Raw genomic sequence first — 18,593 nt, forward strand, 5'->3', positions numbered from 1 at the left:
ATGCCAAAATTAAAATATCGCTAACAACGAAGTTTCCATTTTAGCAATACCGAGTACCTGTGAGTAAGTTCTCAGGCATTTATCCGCTTGTTAAATTGTAGTCCTGCGACAGGTGGGCCATAACTGAACCTCATTAGAATTACATACACGACCACGTTAGATCGTATCTAGCAGGGAATATAATTTTATTTATAACTTAATTTTTTATCCAGTTGTGAACCAAACGTAAAAGTGTATACTTACATGCGATTTCTTTTGTCGGTACTATTTGCTATAAATAAAACTCTCCTAGTATTGTTTAAGATTTCTATCAATATCAAAAAAATAAATGGACCTTGCTCACGAGATTACCGCCATGTGGAATGTTGAGTCAACTATTATTGCTCCGATAGTTGTTTCAGTCAATGGTCTTATAGCGAAAAGCTTCGACCAACATCTTAAGAAGCTTTCACTTAACTGTTGGATCAAGAGTCGGATACAGAAGGCATTGATTCTTGAGACGGCGCGTATTGTGTGGAGGTTCCTCACTCTGGAGTCCTGACCACCGGTTGGTTGGGCACTCAAATGTCCCGCAGCGGGAGGGCTGATTTTTATTTATAAAATGTTAATAGTGTTTTGTATTTTATATTTATATTAACATTGTTAAAAATTTTAAAAAAGGACTAATAAATATATGAGAGATCATAAACATAAAGCGTGAGTCTGTACTAGCCAGATCTTCGATAAATTCGAAATGTTTGTCAGCTCTTCCTCCAATCATAGTTATGTACCATAGACATCTATAGAGGTAAGATCATAGTTACTTTGAGATGTAGTGTGCGTACAAGGGTACTTAGTCTCAGTCAAAATTAAAAAAAGACAAAAGCAAGACCTGCTCAAGACGAATCGCACGAAAAATGGCCCGCTCGCGGCATGACAAAACTGGTTACCAGGATAAAACTGTAGCACTGATTTTAAAATGAAATATATCGTCATGCAGGTTATTTGAAGTAGTCTCAGTTTTCATCGCTCTACCCCCGGTGTCGCCGCCGTGTCGCTAAAATTCCATAAAGGAGCCTATGCCACTTACACAATCAGAAAAAAAATCAACCTTTCAGTAGACAACCGTAAGCTTAATTTTGTTTTCTATGATCTAAGATCATATCTATAAAACTACAGATAGACAGACAGTTTTATTGACCGTTAGATAACAAAAAATCAATCAAGAATCTAGATATCGATCTAGGTATTTTATGTTACTCTTATGGTACACAACCGGTACAGGGTTACTGGTACTATACATTTACATTTTACGGGAAAACTAGTTTTTATGCAACCTAACAACACGTGGAAGCGTAATCAGCATGCTTTTTTGTGTCCAGAACTGTAAACAGAAAGCGGTCCTCAATTTATGCATACTCACATCCTCACAGCGCCTGGTCTATAGTATTATTACTAATCTATAGTATTTATGTGACAGTTATTGTATTTATTCGAAAGTGACGTAAGAATGAAATGCGTCAATAGGATCAAATCCGATTCTCAAAATCAATATACAAAATGATGAATAACTCGTAATAATGAGGTGTCATTATCATGAACGGAAACCGCAAACTCGTAGTAGAACGGGAGTCTGTAATAGTCAGACTTACTTCATTACAATCATGTAGTCTGAACCTTCGTCAGACTATGTTGTACTATAGGTACGAGTGAGTACGGTAACCATTTATGGAGTTCGACGTTCTGATAGCAGGTTAGCAGGATAGCAGGTAGGCAGGGATAGTTCTAGTAGCAGGTTTCAAAAGTGTGTGCAAAAGAGTAACTTAACGATTCTTATATTCCAATCAACTCTTCACTAGAGAGCCTTAAAGTTCTCGCTCAAAATTATAAGCTGTGTTTTGGTTGCTGTGAAGCTAAATAACTGGCGAATGGGGAGATGATTTCTCATAATATTAAACGTGTGCGTCTAGGGACGATCGAAAGAAGCGATAACTTAAACCAGCTGTCGTATGCGTGAGAGAAAGGGACAGTGGCAACGTAACGCTACGTCACGAAACGGTTTATTCATAGGTTCAAAAATACTCTTTATAGTTGCACAGAGTCACAAACCTGTTACTTTAAAAAGCCACCACAGTCCAAATTCTATAATCGGGTACCATATATATCCATGGTAGGTGCCTGCTGATCAGCCATCATAAAATAAAGTAAGTCTGGCTATCGTAGGCTCGAAGTCCATAAAGTTGTAGTTGTTCTAAGAAATTGTATTATAGTAATTTTACAAATATTCCACTGCTATGTGATTTCCTGACAGTTTTTAGAGATCCGTACCTTGGAATGGAAAATTATAATTCGCTAACTGACGCCGCGCGGTTTCACCTGCGTGGTTTTCGTTCCCGTAGGTATACGGAAATAATATATAGCCTATAGCCTTCGTCGTTAAATGGGCTATCTAACACTGAAATAATTTTTCAAATTGGACCAGCGCGTTCAAGAAAACAAACAAACAAACAAACTCTTCAGCTTTATAATATTACCAAAGATTATTATTTGCTCATTGAATTGCCTTATTGGATCAAAAATTGGCCTATTTGACTCCAGAGCACAATTTCTGGACTCGAGTTAGGCCGGGCTCAGTTATAAAGCTGAAGAGTTTGTTTGTTTGATTGAACGCGCTAATCTCAGGAACTACTGGTCCGATTTGAAAAATTTTTTCAGTGTTAGATAGCCCATTTATCGAGAAAGACTATACGCTATATATTATCCCCGTATTCCTACGGGAACGGGAATAACGCGGGTGAAACCGCGCGGCTTCAGCTAGTCTCAGTATGAAGGTGGGAAGTTAGTGGAATTACACTCCCGTGCTTTAGGGAGCACGTTAAAAAGCCCCCCTTTCATTTCATTTTATCGATTGATAATAATGGTTGCAGTATCAAACATTCTACTTACCAACTCTACGCCATTGGAGCAAAGTATAGTAAGCCAAAATTTACCCATGATAGTGGAAAAAATATAAATGTGCTGAAAGAGAATATCATTTACTCTCTTTCAGCACATTTATATTTTATCCACAATCATGCGTAAGCGTATGTTATATTAATTGTATTATTGATATAAATAGCTTTAATTAAAGTAAAGAGAAATTATTCAAATAAAAAAGAACCATCAAACTCAGACCAATGAGAACCTTGCTCTACATTTTCGTCAGTTAAAGAAGCACACTTTCGTCTGTTGTACTCGCTACGCCACTGTGGCAAGTTCTTTGATGACACGTCCATGATACGCGAGCGTCGGGGGAAAGACTAAAATGAAATGTATTACATGACAGGCTACTTAATACATATTGTTAAATGGTGATAAACTAAAAAAGGATAAACGTAGCTGAGTTTGTTGTGGGCTCTTCTCGGACCAGGTGCGTTTGGAACCCTCGTAACTTTAATTTTAAGTTTTCGAATAATTATTATCACCATTATCTTAAGTTTAATATTATTACCTGACGTTTCGAAAGAGCTTGTAAACTAAGCCTATTTGAAATAAATGAATTTTGACTTTGACTTTGACTTTGACTTTGAAATTGTGCGTGTGGTGAAGTGAGGTGCATCATTCGTGGGTTTATCATTCATCGCTACACGCCCTTCGGCCCACGCGTACCATCGGGAGTGTTACGAACGAAGTTGGCAAGCTATAATTCCAGAAATGTTATTATATGGACCCAAACTCATGATAAAATGAATCACTGGCTATATACTTCTTGTAAATACATTAGTTTTTCTCGTAACAGTGATTATAAAACATGAGAACAAAGATCCCACGCTAGTAGATACTCAATAAAAAATAAGTCACCTTTGTAAGCTTCTCAGAAGGAAACTATCGTAGGATAATTTCGCACACATTGTTAATTTTATTGCTCATATAAATTGTCTTTATTACTTTAATTTCTTCTTACAAGCGATTAAAACTTCCTTTGTTTTCAACAAGGCTCTTCTTGAAGCAGTGTTAATAAAATGTTTTTATGCCCATGCCATAAAGTAATAAACGATTTTAGTATTTTTAAACGTGTGTTAATGTCAAGAATATTGAAGTAATGCATTATTTAATACGAGATTAAAGATTTATTACACGCTTCACTTGTAACTATTCTGAAAATCTTGGAATCTTAATTTGACCCACAACCCGGTCTTCGATTAGGATGAAATTTTGCACACGCTCTGAGTTTTGATACATGACTAGCTAAGAAACGAAATTATAAATCCAATATGGCGGCCTCCCCAAGATGGCGAACTGGCTCTCTGAAATCCACCCAATGGTATGAATTTTAAATGAAAGGGTTTGCTGTCAGGAATACGAAAAAATCAATTTAAAGTTATTTACATGAAGATTCCCCACGTAGTGCAGAGTTGCTCCTCCATAGTTTGCATGAGTTTATTGTGGGCTCTTCTCCGACCAAGGCGCGTTTGGAACCCTCGTAACTTTAGTTTTAAGTTTTCGACTATTATTACCACCATTAAATTAAATTAAATTATGACATAATCTTGACCTTTCAAAAGTGCTTGTAAACTAAGCCTAATTGAAATAAATGAATTTTGACTTTTTTTTTTGACATAAATTTAATAAACGTGCTAAACCATAGTTTTAAAGAGGTTACTATGGTACCTATCTCTAAAGTAATCTTCTAGAGTAATGTACTTTTTCATGTTTCGTCGCTCGTTACAGGCTGCAAATTCCTTCATTTATCAGCTTTTTAAGCTCAATATATCTATGTACAATTTATTTTGCGAAAGTTCTAGAAGTGACTTGATTTTGACTGACTTTTATAAATCATACACAACCATTTGTCACCGTGAGAATTTCCATACAATAGGTACAACGGTAGTCAAAACCGAGGAAGTTGACGATTATGCTTGATTGCATACTACGTACATGCATAATTACACGTATTCATACATGATCCACGTAATAACCGATTGTATGCGTAATAAGCTGACATTTTGTATGTAAATTGTTAACTCTGATTTGTGCATAGATATTTTTATTTAACACTAGCAGACACGCCTGGTTTTACCTGTGTAGTACCCGTTTATATGGGAACATGGGAGATAAAATATAGCTTGTGTTACTCAGTGAAAATGTAGGTTTCTAATGGTGAAAGAATTTTTAAAATCGGTCTAGTAGTTTTGGAGTTTAATGGTAACAAACTAAATTGCCCTCCCTTGATATGCGGCCGAAAGGACTGCGTGGGTGTGAAGTCATACACGTGGGGTAGAGGGAAGGACTGTACAGGTATGAAGTCGTGCGCATGGGGGATCGCTACCCCCCCTCCCGACCCTCGAGAGTGTTACCAAAGAATTTGCCAAGCTACAGTGATACACCCATTCTTAGCCTCGGAGAGCATGTTAACCGTCGAGTTCACTCATTTAGACTATAAGAATTGTATTTAAACATTTAAAATATAATTATCACATTACTTAAATATAGGTTTGCCAAAAAAAGCAATAATTAAGTAAGTTGACAAGTAAAAGTTGCGTTAACGACCTTAGTATTTAATATTAAGTATTTCCAAATAATAATAATCAGGTTCTTAATACTCTGACATTGAAGTATGAAAGCTAAATTAATTTGACGTCACACAAAAATTTTATTTTGGATTTGGTGGCGATGCGATTGGGTTAATTTTTTTTTAGATTTTCAAATTTTTGTATCATCATTATCAACCCATATTCGGCTCACTGCTGAGCTCGAGTTTTCTCTCAGAATGAGAGGGGTTAGGCCAATAGTCCACCACGCTGGCCAAAATTGTACATGTATCCCAAAAAAATGGCCTTCCAACCCTCATATTTTTAAATGTGAATATAAAACTCACAAAACGAAAAATGGTCTACAAAGTGGTGTAGTTTAAAATTATAATTTCTTTAATATAATTATTTATATAACTACGTTCAGCTATAATGACTACATAGAAAAACAACTTTTAAAACTGAGATCCTTTAGGTATATTTTACTTTGATGCTATAGCGCTGAGTATGCCTCTCTAAACGTGCAAATTTAAGTCAAGTTCAGTGGGAGATTTGAAGGTTCTCTTTTTGTTACTCTCACTGACGCAATTCAATAAAAAAAGTAAATTAATTATGTTCTTTGCCCAACAGTCGACACTAGTGTAAAAAGATTAATTGAATTAGTCGACTGCGACCGGTTGTTGATATCGAATCAATAAATCGATCAATGTTGATTTTTACTGTTACACATTTTGTCGTTGCAACAAGATTTAAGGCTATGTACTGACATGAGGCATTTGTGTCACATTATGCATAGTGCATAAAGTTACATTTTATTCAATAAGAACTTCAAAGTTTATTTTCAATTAATCAAAATTTATATTATTTAAATTGATAATTTGAATAGATTACAGGCGCAAGGCATCGCAATAAAAGGCTTTGTTGTAGCGTGTTTTGCGCCTGTAGGTCTTAATAGAGAAATAACTTGCTCTATTATAGCTTTGGCAATAGATTTAGAATGTAATTTAGTTTTTTTTTTATTCTTTACAAGTTAGCCCTTGACAACAATCTCACCTGATGGTAAGTGATGATGCAGTCTAAGATGGAAGCGGGCTAACTTGTTAGGAGGAGGATGAAAATCCACACTCCTTTCGGTTTCTACACGACATCATACCGGAACGCTAAATCGCTTGGCGGTACGTCTTTGCCGATAGGGTGGTAATTAAGAAAATCTCAATCTGCCCAGCCGGGGATCGAACCCAGGACCTCCGTTTGTAAATCCACCGCGCATACCACTGCGCCACGGAGGCCGTCAATAGTTATATCAGGTAGACCCTGATATAACTAAATTCCATTAATGAAACACAAATATACATTAGTTGTAAAAAAGATTATCTACTATAGGTACAACAATTCATAATTCATTTATTTCACGTAGATAAGTTTTTTTGTAACGTCAAGATTGACTATTTCTAGAGACTCTACCACAGAAAACATATGTACTCTACTACCGGTTCTGAAGGCATTACCAATATTGACGTATACGATACAGTCACTGAATCATGGCATGGTGAAATTCTCTAATCAATCTATATATATAAAAATGAATTGCTGTTCGTTAGTCTCGCTAAAACTCGAGAACGGCTTAACGGATTTATCTTATCTTGGTCTTGAAATGTTCGTGGAGGTGTAGGGAAGGTTTAAAAGGTGAGAAAAAATCAAATAATTTCCGGGAAAACCCTAAAAACTGCCCTTTTCTATTTCCCATACAAACGTTTAAGAGTCAAGCGGTAGGGGTAGGGTAGGGGTAGGGCAGGGGTAGGGCAGGGGTAGGGTAGGGGTAGGGTAGGGGTAGATAGGGGTAGGGTAGGAGTAGGGTAGGGGTAGAGGTATAGAAGGGTAGAGTAGGGATAGAGAATAAGTGCACTTATGTCAAAACGAAGCTTGACCGGGTCCGCTAGTAGATTTATAAAACATAGATAGTGTGTAGTCGCAGGATACGTAAGCCGTTTTATGTGCTCCGAAATAGGAGCCCTTGACGCATCGCTATGGTACTATAAGTACGCTTGTGTGCGTGTCGGCGATTGAAATTACTTCAGCTCTTACGCTCACATAGTCACAGAAGTGACAAATTTTAAGGTATTGCGAGTCTAATAGGTACTACCGAACCGTGAGATTCAGTATTTCACTAATCCCGCAGGAACCATGGATTTTTCCGGGATGAAAATTGCCTATGTGTTAATCCAGAGTAAAATCTATTCAGGTAAATCGCTTCTGTAGTAGCGGCGTTAAAGAGTAACAAACATCCAAACAAACAAACATTCATACAAACTTTTGCATTTATAATATTAGTAGGATTAGTCTAAGGCTCTAATGTAGACCCAGCTTAACTTTACTGACAAACGACCCAGATTAGATACAACAATTAAACAGAATGCTTGAGACAATAGTAACGCGTGAGATGCGTACAAAAAGAGGGCAGTGGGACAATTAGTAGGAGGTAGATATGTAAGTGCGTAACGGTCAAGATAATGTTACTAACCAACTGAAGATTTACGCGGTGAAAGGGTAAAATCTACCAATATTTATTTATTTGCATACCACAAAGCACACAAGCTTCTGCAGACAGGAGCGATATAAATTATGAACAGACACCCTGTAGATCACATTCCCGTAAACCAACGGTAATAAAATATATCCTACGACACTCACAAATAACGTGACTTTCTAACAGTACAAGAATTTTAAAAATCGGTTCTATAGATCCAGAGATTTACAACCACGCAAAATTTTATAATGTAAAGTACTATAGATAAAAATATTTGTCATATTTTGTGCTTAGGTATTGTATAGACTATGAATAAACGCAAGATGTAATTTTTTGGGATTTTTTTAGTGGAAAGTCACGTCTGGTCGGTGGTGGTTTCATTAACTCTACACAAAAAGATTAAATAACTTACATTAAATCTTGTACATATATTTTTTGTGGTATTGATTAATTCAACCTTTAATTAAAAATTGACAACTAAGCAGAAATATTTTTTTTTTCTTTTTTAAAAAGAATATTTGCCATATATTTTATAATATGGCCAACATTCCCTTTCCCCTCCAACTAGTAGGAGTGGGTACGACAATAGACCAACGGGGCGGGGATCGAACCACCACCCCTTGGTGATGAGTCCGCTCTTACCGTTGAGCTATTATATTCACTATGTACTGAGAGTAACAGATATAGAGAGCTGTATAAATATTTTTTGACTGTCAAGAACATTTTATATGACAGTACTTGATAATTTTAATTATAATTACACAATCTGTTCCATGTACGATACACAAAACGCATTATCTATGATACTTAATTACAAACCTAAAAAGTTAGTATTGTGATTCCTAATTAATAGAACAATTTCGATTTACATTTAAGTTAAATTCTGCTGCAATTTGCTAATTCAATCGTTAGCACATTGCAACAAATAATATCAATAATTATTATTACATAATAATAATTTACTCGTTAATACTAATCCTTAAACACACATTACAAACACAATGACGCCCTGATTAATTGATAAGAATGTAACGCAAACGAGGATAAATAATGAAACTATGGTTATAATAGCGAGTATACAATTGAGTTGGGACGCATTTAACAACACGTGACTCAACTGACTCATTTGACAAGAGTTATATAGCCGGTTAACTTTTTAAGTAAACAAACCTGACCTTCAGAAGAACAAGTAGCTGTTTAAGAAGACTTCATTGACACATATGTTAGCGTATGCAAACTTGCTTATAGTAGAGGAGCCGAAGAGGGGATTTTTGCAGTTACTCGAGCGCGGCAGATAAACATAAGGGACTATACCTTACACTTTGTCGAGTACCTCCACCGAGTATGAGCCCTTAATATTGGTGGGTACGTTTAGGGCAACCAAAAAAAAAGATTTCAGATTAAGATAAGGTAGGTGAGTTGATAGCTAAAAACTGCACATTTCGAAAATCTGACGATTTGAGCGTAACGTAATGGAATGGGAGGGTTTCAAAGTTACAAAATTAAACCCCTATATTTTAATGCTCGAGGTACGAGTGCGATTAATTTTTTACTTATTTTTAAGGAAATAATCTCCTAATTAATCACTTAAATTTTCTTACAATTTCAGTAAGCCAAAGTAATAAAAATTGTTTTTAAAGTCTGTAGTTTTTTTTTCCACCGCTAAAAGCGGAAAAAGTAAATAACCATTTATTCTTCCTATAATTTAATCTACCAAATGTAATCGGTCTCAATGACGCTCGAGTAACTGCAAATTTAGCATCCCGGGCTCCCCTACTATTAGAAAGAATCTTGATAATTACGAACGGAGTAAGCCAAGTTCGGAGGATAACCAGTATTCTAATAAAAACATAACTGGTATTTGATGCTACCGAGCCATTCGGCATTAACATACACGTGGAATTATAAATAGCGTTATATAACTAATGTTATATATGCGAAAGTTTAGGTTGATACATGTTACTCTAAAACAGTTGTGTGTATTTTAAGAAATTAAATACTACGTGTCTCAATCGGTGAAGGAAAACATCGTGAGGAAACCTGCATACCAGAGAATTATCTTAATTCTCTGCGTGTGTGAAGTCTGCCAATCCGCATTGGGCCAGCGTGGTGGACTAACCACTGGACTAACACGGCTCTTATTGCGGGTTATACTCTGCATAGATTTATTCGTCTAATACTAATCCGTGTTTTCCACAGAAGTTAGAGCTATGTGGAAGATAATGTTAAACTGATAGTATTTAACTTAATTATGAGTAAAGTAAAATATTGATCAAAATTAGACGTTAGATTATGTTTATTAGACACCCCCATTTTTGAATCACAATTTTAGCAATAATAGAAAAATATATAAAGAAAATATGGCAGAACTATGTTTACCGGGTCAGTTAAGTAGATCATAAAATGTATTACAATCTAAGTAGTAGTTGTTAGTATTATACGTATTAAACGCCAATATAATTTATTACCCGTAATGCTATAAGCCAATTCAATCAGTCAACTGCACTACATGAGCTGGTTTTTAATGATTGTCATTCCACTTTTTCTTTCATCGGCCAATCACTACGGATTAAGCTTGTCTCTTAACTTTTTATTAAAGGCTGCAGTAAAGTAGGTCTTTGCAAAATTTAATATTTTTTAAATCTGTATCAACATAAATACCTATGTACAATGCACGTATGCACTGAACCAATTTAAATGAAATACTTCGGCTCTTAGAAAGTGTTATAATATCGTACAAATTGTTGTAAAAATAATAAAACTTGAAATGTTTCAAATGAATGATCAAATTGGGATAAAACTGATAATTTCACAGGTTAAATATAATATGAATTTCAATATAGATACATAGATTAAACGAAAAAAAAACTTATTCTATGCTAACAAAGTCGTGAGCAGTTAGTTGTAAATATTTACACTCAGATATCCATTTCCAAGGCTTAATGTTTTTTTTAATGTAGAATGTGAGAGAAATACTTTTCTGGCGAAGTCGGTGTTTCGGCGTGATTAAAGTTTAAAAGTGGTTGTTGTTAAGTAGCTATTTATTACCAAAAATGTAAAATCTTTCGTTTCCTTTGACGTACAATGTCAGAATATTGATAATATATTTATTAAATTGGCACACGCATATGGAAATGAAGATCGTTTCGAAACATTAGCAAGTCAAATATTAATTATTATGAACTATAGTGAGCGAAATGTTAATTTGTAAAGTAACCTATTTAGTAATTTGAAAAGTAACCTAACATATTTGGTAGAACAATTGCTGCTGTATAATTATATATATAAAAAAAAAAAAAAATATTTCGTAGTAACAGGATCGAGTGGAGATAGATAACATTCTGTGAATAAGTTCTAACGTAGAACAGAATATTAAGCAAATCTTGTTTGCTCTATCTAAAATGGTATGTTTAGAAGATGCGACAAAATAGAAAACAACTTTTTCAAAAACATATCTATAACGTTATCTCGGTTCTCGTTAATCTAGAGCAACTAGGTATCACTTAGGAGTAAAAAAAGATGTTTGTTCTAAGACAAATTCAATAATACTCTACGGGACGGAAATACAAGACCATAAGAACACGAAATGCTTACATCAGAACAAAATACAGTTATCATAGAAGTCACCAGTTTGTAAGACTTTATACAGAAAAAATAACATGTGGATAACCTATAAAAGATGTTCAACTTGAACAACGATGTAAAAACAACTGTATTGGCGTAGATAATCTTAATGTATTCAGCGCAAACGTCGATGTAGGTAGATTATGCAAATTACCTTTTGTGTGGGGCGAGGAGGAGGAGCAGGTTCGGTCGCATCGGAATCCCATTCAGAGCTGAGATCATCACTCGACGCTTCCGTAAAATCTTCGTTCCATGGAACTTCTAGCAAGGAGCTATTCATTTGATCGTAACCTGGCGACATCGTCGGCGGTCCGTACCCGGGAGGCAAAGGACTCGATGCTCTACAATCCTCACAGTTACAAGGCTTAGGACCGAAGCCATCTTTGCAAGGAGAATCACCTCGAATGCTTGATTTAGACTTCCTCCTGTCGTGTTTTCTAGCAGCTCTAGGCGACAACTTGTTATTGCATTGAGGTGGGATGTAATACCTCGTCGGTTCGGACGACCGTCTCCCTGTGTCTGGAACCTCTATCTTCACCGGGGTGAGCAGGGACATCTTCTTCGTCTGCTGCCTCTCCGAACTAGCTGGCCTGTCGTCCTCCATGGTGAACCGTATGATGGGTATCGTGAATGGGATTTCGGGACACTCCGGCATTATTGTACGTATTCACTTCACAAGTACCCCGGAATTCGGGAGGGGGTTCAACGACATTTTTGGTTACGTTAATTGCACATTTTCGTTGAGTTGACGCGTTTTAGAGGCGCGGGCGACGGTAGTGCGAGCGGCGCGCGGACTGCGGCTCGCTCGACTCACGACTCACGACTGTACACAGAAAAGTTTGCTAGTTGCTTGTGAACGTTTATTTGGTACGAGGCAATCGAACTGCGATACGCAAATGATAGCAAAGGTTTGTGCATAGTTGTCAATGTTGCTGGAATGGAATTAGCCGACTTTGTATTTTTGTTATTTTACAAATTATGTTCGTTTATTTGGATAAAAATATTGTGGAAAGGTTTTCTTCAAGGAAACTCGTATTTTTTGTTTGTCTGTCCTAGACCTGTTAACCCATTTACCTTTTCTTAAGTTTCTCATGTTTACATACATTTTAAATGTTCATACTCATGCTAAATTACAACTTTCTAGTGGTAGTCTCTGCGCTAAATCGCGGACAGACGGTCGGACAGACAGACGGAAGTGGCAAAACTATAAGGGTTCCCAGAACAACGGAACCCTAAAATATGTCACGCCATAGGTAGGTAATAATAAATTATTTAGATTATACAACTTTTATATTTGCATTAAATAACAATGAATGACGTACAAATAAGAAAATGAATAAACTATTACAGATTTTAATGACCACAATAAAAACATTATTAAAATGGAAAAACTAATATATACAAAATTGAATGGAGACATTAAAGTTACAACAATATAAATATTTTTTATTTAATAGTTTTTTCTGTGAAGCAGTTAGCTAACTGTAATCTGATAGATTTATAATCGAGAAGAAATCACTGAAAAAAATGATATTTTACCTCACGTACTCATTAGTCATCTTCAAAGCAGTCGGAAATCTTCTCCCTTAACATCCAAAATTGTAAACTTTTGTAGATTTAATTTTTAATTAAAATAAATCATTGAATACTGTACTGAATTATTTTATTTTCTCGCAATCAAAAAATTCTGAGTGTAACACTCTGAGTGTTACACTCAGAATTTTTTGATTGCGAGAAACGACCCATTATAAAATCAGTTTCTATTTAGCGGTCCTCGCCTTACGGCTCGTGCCCTAAAAACACTTCGTATGAAATGGGTCGTTTTAGTCCCTTATATAATAATTTACTATGATATAAGGTCGTCTATTGCATCTACTTAATTTATTGCTTTTTTATTCTTTATTTTAAAAATTTTCGATGTATAATAAAGAATATTTTCAGCAAAAAATTACAACAATGGTGCTGGCAGAAACAAGCATTCCAATTTTATAATACGTCTTCCGATAAGCTCCACTACTAAAGTCAAATTAAATCAATTTGATACAAGCAATATGTAAAAAGTTTTGGAAAGAGTTGTTGTGTACACATTTTTAAATGCGAGAGACACAAAAATTAATTCGCTTCCTGGACGATTGATGTAAACAAACAACCTTTCAAAAGATTATTCTGTAGACTTCTAAATTAGCATTGTCTGTGCGTCACAGACCTACGTCGTATACGAATATTTTGTTAAAGTATTACAGTGTTTGTGCACTCGACCAATTCCTATTGGATAAAATAATCAATACAATTTAAATGTTTGGTTTTTTTTTCTAAATAACTGTGTTTTCTCAAGTGCTTATTGTTGTAACCACGACACCAAAACACACACAAGCTTTTTAATTTTTTTTTGTCTCTCTGTCTATCTGTTTGTCCAGGTTAATCTTTGAAACTACCAAATATTATTGGGACTTTAACTAGGAAATAATTGACGCTATTGAGCAAAATATAGGCTAATTTTCATCCCGGAAAATGCATGGCTACAGCGGGCTTTAAGAAAAACTGAATTATCCGCTAGAAAAAGAAGAAGAAATACTTTATTGCACACATAAAACAAATTAAAAATTAAAACAATAATTAAAACTATTATTGCTATAAGCATCTCCAACAGGCAACCAATGATCCAAGGGTTGCGGAGAAAGAGCGGTCTTCAAGCTTATCATCATCATTATCAGCCTATTTTAACTACAGCCCACTACAGGGCAAGGCCTTCCTCCTCTTTATTAACTTTAGTTAACTTTAGTTAGATTAGTGCACAAGCAATGTTAAAATTAATTAATTTATAACACATTTGCTCGTAAAGTATCGCTTATTTCACCAATTTCAGTATCGTAATGTATCTCATTACGCAAATGTGCCGTAATGTAAAGAAAAATTCACATGTGCCGTAATGTAATATATAACCTTTATCATCCGTCTAAAAAAGAAACGGTACTTTTTTAAAATCTTGGCAAAGAGTTTTTATGTCAGAAAAAGTGCTCAACATTTTATGAATAAAATTAACTTTGTGGCATAAAATTAAATAAACATTTAATTCATTCATTTTAATAATTTTGACAATAAATGACAACAATAAATCTGTAATAGAAACACAAAAATATTAATTTACTTTCTGACTGTTTTTGGTGCATTTGCCAAAAAAAAAACGCACGCACTTTGCTATCTGTGCAAAAATTACAATACTATGTTTTCCGATGACATCAAAATGTCATCATACGTAAAACAGGGCAAAGATGCAAATTTATTTTTTGAAAGTGTGTTTCCTCGCAAAACATCGTATGACATACGTGCGCTTTGATAATTACAGCCTCTGTTTCCTTTCTATACTCGTAGCTCTCGCCTTTGGCTCGAGCTTGCAATATCGCCTCGGCTGTAATTTTCAACTTACCACACTTATATCATAATGTACTATTATTTCTCGAATAAGTGCACAAGCAATGTTAGGAAGTGATTACATAACATCTGAAGTAAATATTTATATGTGAGATTAACAGCTGGATACTTTACAGCGCTATATTGAGACATTAATGTTGACTTATAAGGTAAATTCAGCATGTTTCTAATACCTGTATTGAATACCTACTTAAAGCCAGAAAATTGTAAGTACTATAACTCTATCTACTATAAGTAGTTACGTTTTCATTAAATATGAGAGAAATTATTGAAACATTATCTTTACCGACGACTTTGACGTCGATTATGAATATTATTTATACGGGTACAACTCGGTTCGTAGTTCGAGAAGTCATTGAAATTCGAAAATACAATAATTTCAATCGGGAAGTTGGTTTCAAACTAGCCAGTGAGTGGAACCCGATGGTAGAATTGTGCAAACCTAATAACAAAAGCGATGTCGTGAGTGTGGTTTGCCTAAACAGACAAAAACATGAGGTTGTTGAAAAAAAAGAAAAAAGAACAAGAAAGAGGGTAGATCGGGTCTGGCCCTAGGAGCTGTCAACTTCGCATCTCGCATCTTCAGTCCCGTCGTGACCACGATCCATGCAACTGGGCCGAAATATCGACATTAAAAATCTCGTCGTTTTATCGTGGTATGTTACCGTTTAAATAAATAATATTCATAATGAACAACCACGAAGTAAGTTTAAAATCATTTGACGTCGATGTCTGTATGTCTGTGTGCCTGCATCTGTCAACGATATTTCATACTTGAGATAGGGCACTAGCGCATCAAAACTGAGGCGGACAAAATATGTGCATAATTGTCTTAATTTAATTTAGTCGCTTAATAAACAACGAAAGTTATATAAACAAATAATACCTAAAAATATTGTCTACAATGTCATGTATACTGTGATGTCGAGTTGTGTGTTCAGTACGTATGTGTAAAAACTATACATATGCATAAATATATTTTCCTATATATACATAAATATATTATGTGAGTAAACCCATATTGTATATACTATACGCTCAGTGGAGTATCTAAATTCGGATCACTTTTTTTTTTATTTTACAGGCACGCAACATACCTATAGTATATAAAATATCGTTACTGTCTGTGGCATCGTAATTTCATCGTCATCAAACTGATGGGCCGATTTAGATGCACTTTTTTTCATTTGAAAGCCAGTAAGTAAATATTTTTCTTTGGTCCAGCCCAGCATTTAAGCTGGAAAAAAATTGTAGCATAAAACTTATTAATTAGTTAATTTCATGATCTTCGTTCAGGGGTTTTTTTAAAATTTTCAGTTTTAACTTGTCAACATCCTGCAAACACACTTTAACGCCAAGAAGTGTTAGTTTCGAATTATTTTGATTAATCATATTATTTTGGATACTAATACAACAGGATCGCGGGGTTATCCTTTTTTTTCGTGTTGAGTAAGTGCGTAGTGGCTCCATGTGGAACCATTACGACGACACCGGGGGGGTTTGGACGAGCGCAGAAGCATCGCCTGATGATACCCGAAGGCTGAAATAAAGATAGAGGACGGAACGACTCTCTCTCCTATGAGACTCGGACCTCGACTTAGAGGGCCATTCGGGAGAGGGTAACTGTGACCTGAGTGAATCAGTCCGGACTCCGGACGACCCCAAAATCGTGAGTTAGAAAACCACGTCCGGGTGACGTTAGATATCGGAGGTGGTTATCCAGGTTTATTAAAAATCTATACTGCGTATGTATAATTTTGTACCCAATATACCCACGGAGATATACCATTTAAAACAATAAACTATTTTTAAGGATTCTTTCAACTGTCTTCAAGAATGGACAAAATGTTATTTATTCAAGTGTTATTTGATTATATGACTGACGCTTGAGAAATTTATGTTGAATAACTACAAGAGATATCTCTCTCATTAAATGGAATCACGTTGAAAAACACCCTCAATAATAAATTACTTAAAAAAATCTGTCAAGTGCGAATAGGACTCGCCTACCGAGTGTTCCGTACGAATCATTCTTCATGAAATATGGTAGTTGATTCATATTTAATAAAAACAATATTAATTTCGTGTAGCACATGGAATGGGTCCGAAATATATCGATATAAATTAATTGAACTTAATTTAAATATCGCGTATTTTTTTTAATTTTTTAAACGTCAAAAACGCTGTCGTACATTTTGTGACTTCACTAACACATTTGTACTAAACGTCAAACTAATTGTTAACTAATATTTTTGTCAAAGGCTCCGTTTGTAAGGGATTTGTTATAGCGACAGTTTAAATACAGACTGTCATGGCCGACAGGCGTTTTGGCTCGTATAGTCAAAAACATGTTTAAAAACCCACAGAGAGTGTCTTCATAAATTGTTTCTTTTTCGGATTTTACCCTGTTTTTTTTGTGATTTAATAACAAAGGTGTTGAGATTATTCCATAAACCTACTTAAATAATAAAATTCCATTGAGTGTCAAAATATTCTACGTATTTTGTGGCATAAATGGCCATATTTTTTTACAAGTTAATTTAGAACTTTAGTTATATATGGTTTTAATTTCAATTCAATACCTCTACTCGTTCCCGAGGGTTTTGACAAACAGACGGACGGAGGGTAAGGGATCCGTTTTTTTAGGCAAGGAACCCTAAAAAATGTTGACGACTAAACGAAAGGCTCAAATGTATCCAGTATTGTAATCAGGCACCTGATTATTGATTCTTGATGCGTCTGAGGGTTTCAAAAAAATATTTATCGGTAGTCTTATCTGCTAGCATTCTACAGTTTTTTATGTAAGTATAGCAGACGCCTGCTACTTCGTCAGCCTTTAGACCTTAATCCGGCACTCTCACAAAATCCATTCTTAGCGTCTACTACCTCCCTGCCAAATTTCAACTTTCTGTCAAGCGGTTTTCGATATCGTGACGTTTCGCTTTTATATATTAAGATCTGGGCATGTGAAGATGTCTAGATCTTAATATGCTTCTTAGAGAAGAGAATAAATAGGCATCTTCTAGGCAAGCGCGTTCCACCTTAGGCCACATCTACACTTGTGTTTTTGGCTGGTGGGAGGCTTTGGCCGTGGCTAGTTACCACCCTATAGGCAAAGACGTACCGCCAAGCGATTTAGCGTTGTGATATAACGATGTCGTGTAGAAACCGAAAGGGGTGTGGAACCTACTCCTAATAAGTTAGCCCGCTCCCATCTTAGATTGCATCATCACTTACCATCAGGTGTAATTGTAGTCAAGGGCTAACTTGTAAAGAATAAAAAAAATATCTTACCATCAGGTGAGATCGTGGTCAAGCGCGAGCTTATTCCATATAAAAAAAAGATAGGCTGAAGCTTCTTCAAATTATATTGCTAAGTTTACCATGTTATAGACAAGATGGGAACGTAACTTCTTCTGTCATCCAAAAGTAAAATGTTGCTCCCCATTCAAGGTCCAGTCCAGCTTTTTTACCAAAATTTATCGAAATTGGTATTAGCCTTGGATTACTAAGTAAATATT

General features: G+C 35.3%; 1 protein-coding gene across 5 annotated transcripts in view; it reads right to left on the reverse strand.

Annotated features, from left to right (window-relative positions):
- LOC112057848 (inositol-trisphosphate 3-kinase A) overlaps positions 1–18,593 on the reverse strand; it is a 167,195-nt gene that overhangs the window by 44,971 nt on the left and 103,631 nt on the right. Inside the window, exon 1 of one of the 5 annotated variants that reach the window (XM_024098409.2) lies at positions 11,795–12,466. The exons of the other annotated variants lie outside the window; for them this stretch is intronic. Within the exon in view, the coding sequence (XP_023954177.1) occupies positions 11,795–12,295 (501 nt within the window). The 5' untranslated portion in view covers positions 12,296–12,466. Of the gene's footprint in view, positions 1–11,794; positions 12,467–18,593 lie in introns of those variants that run through there. 5 annotated transcript variants of the gene reach the window in all.

Source organism: Bicyclus anynana, chromosome 16, assembly GCF_947172395.1.
Source record: "Bicyclus anynana chromosome 16, ilBicAnyn1.1, whole genome shotgun sequence".
Classification (NCBI taxonomy): domain Eukaryota; kingdom Metazoa; phylum Arthropoda; class Insecta; order Lepidoptera; family Nymphalidae; genus Bicyclus; species Bicyclus anynana.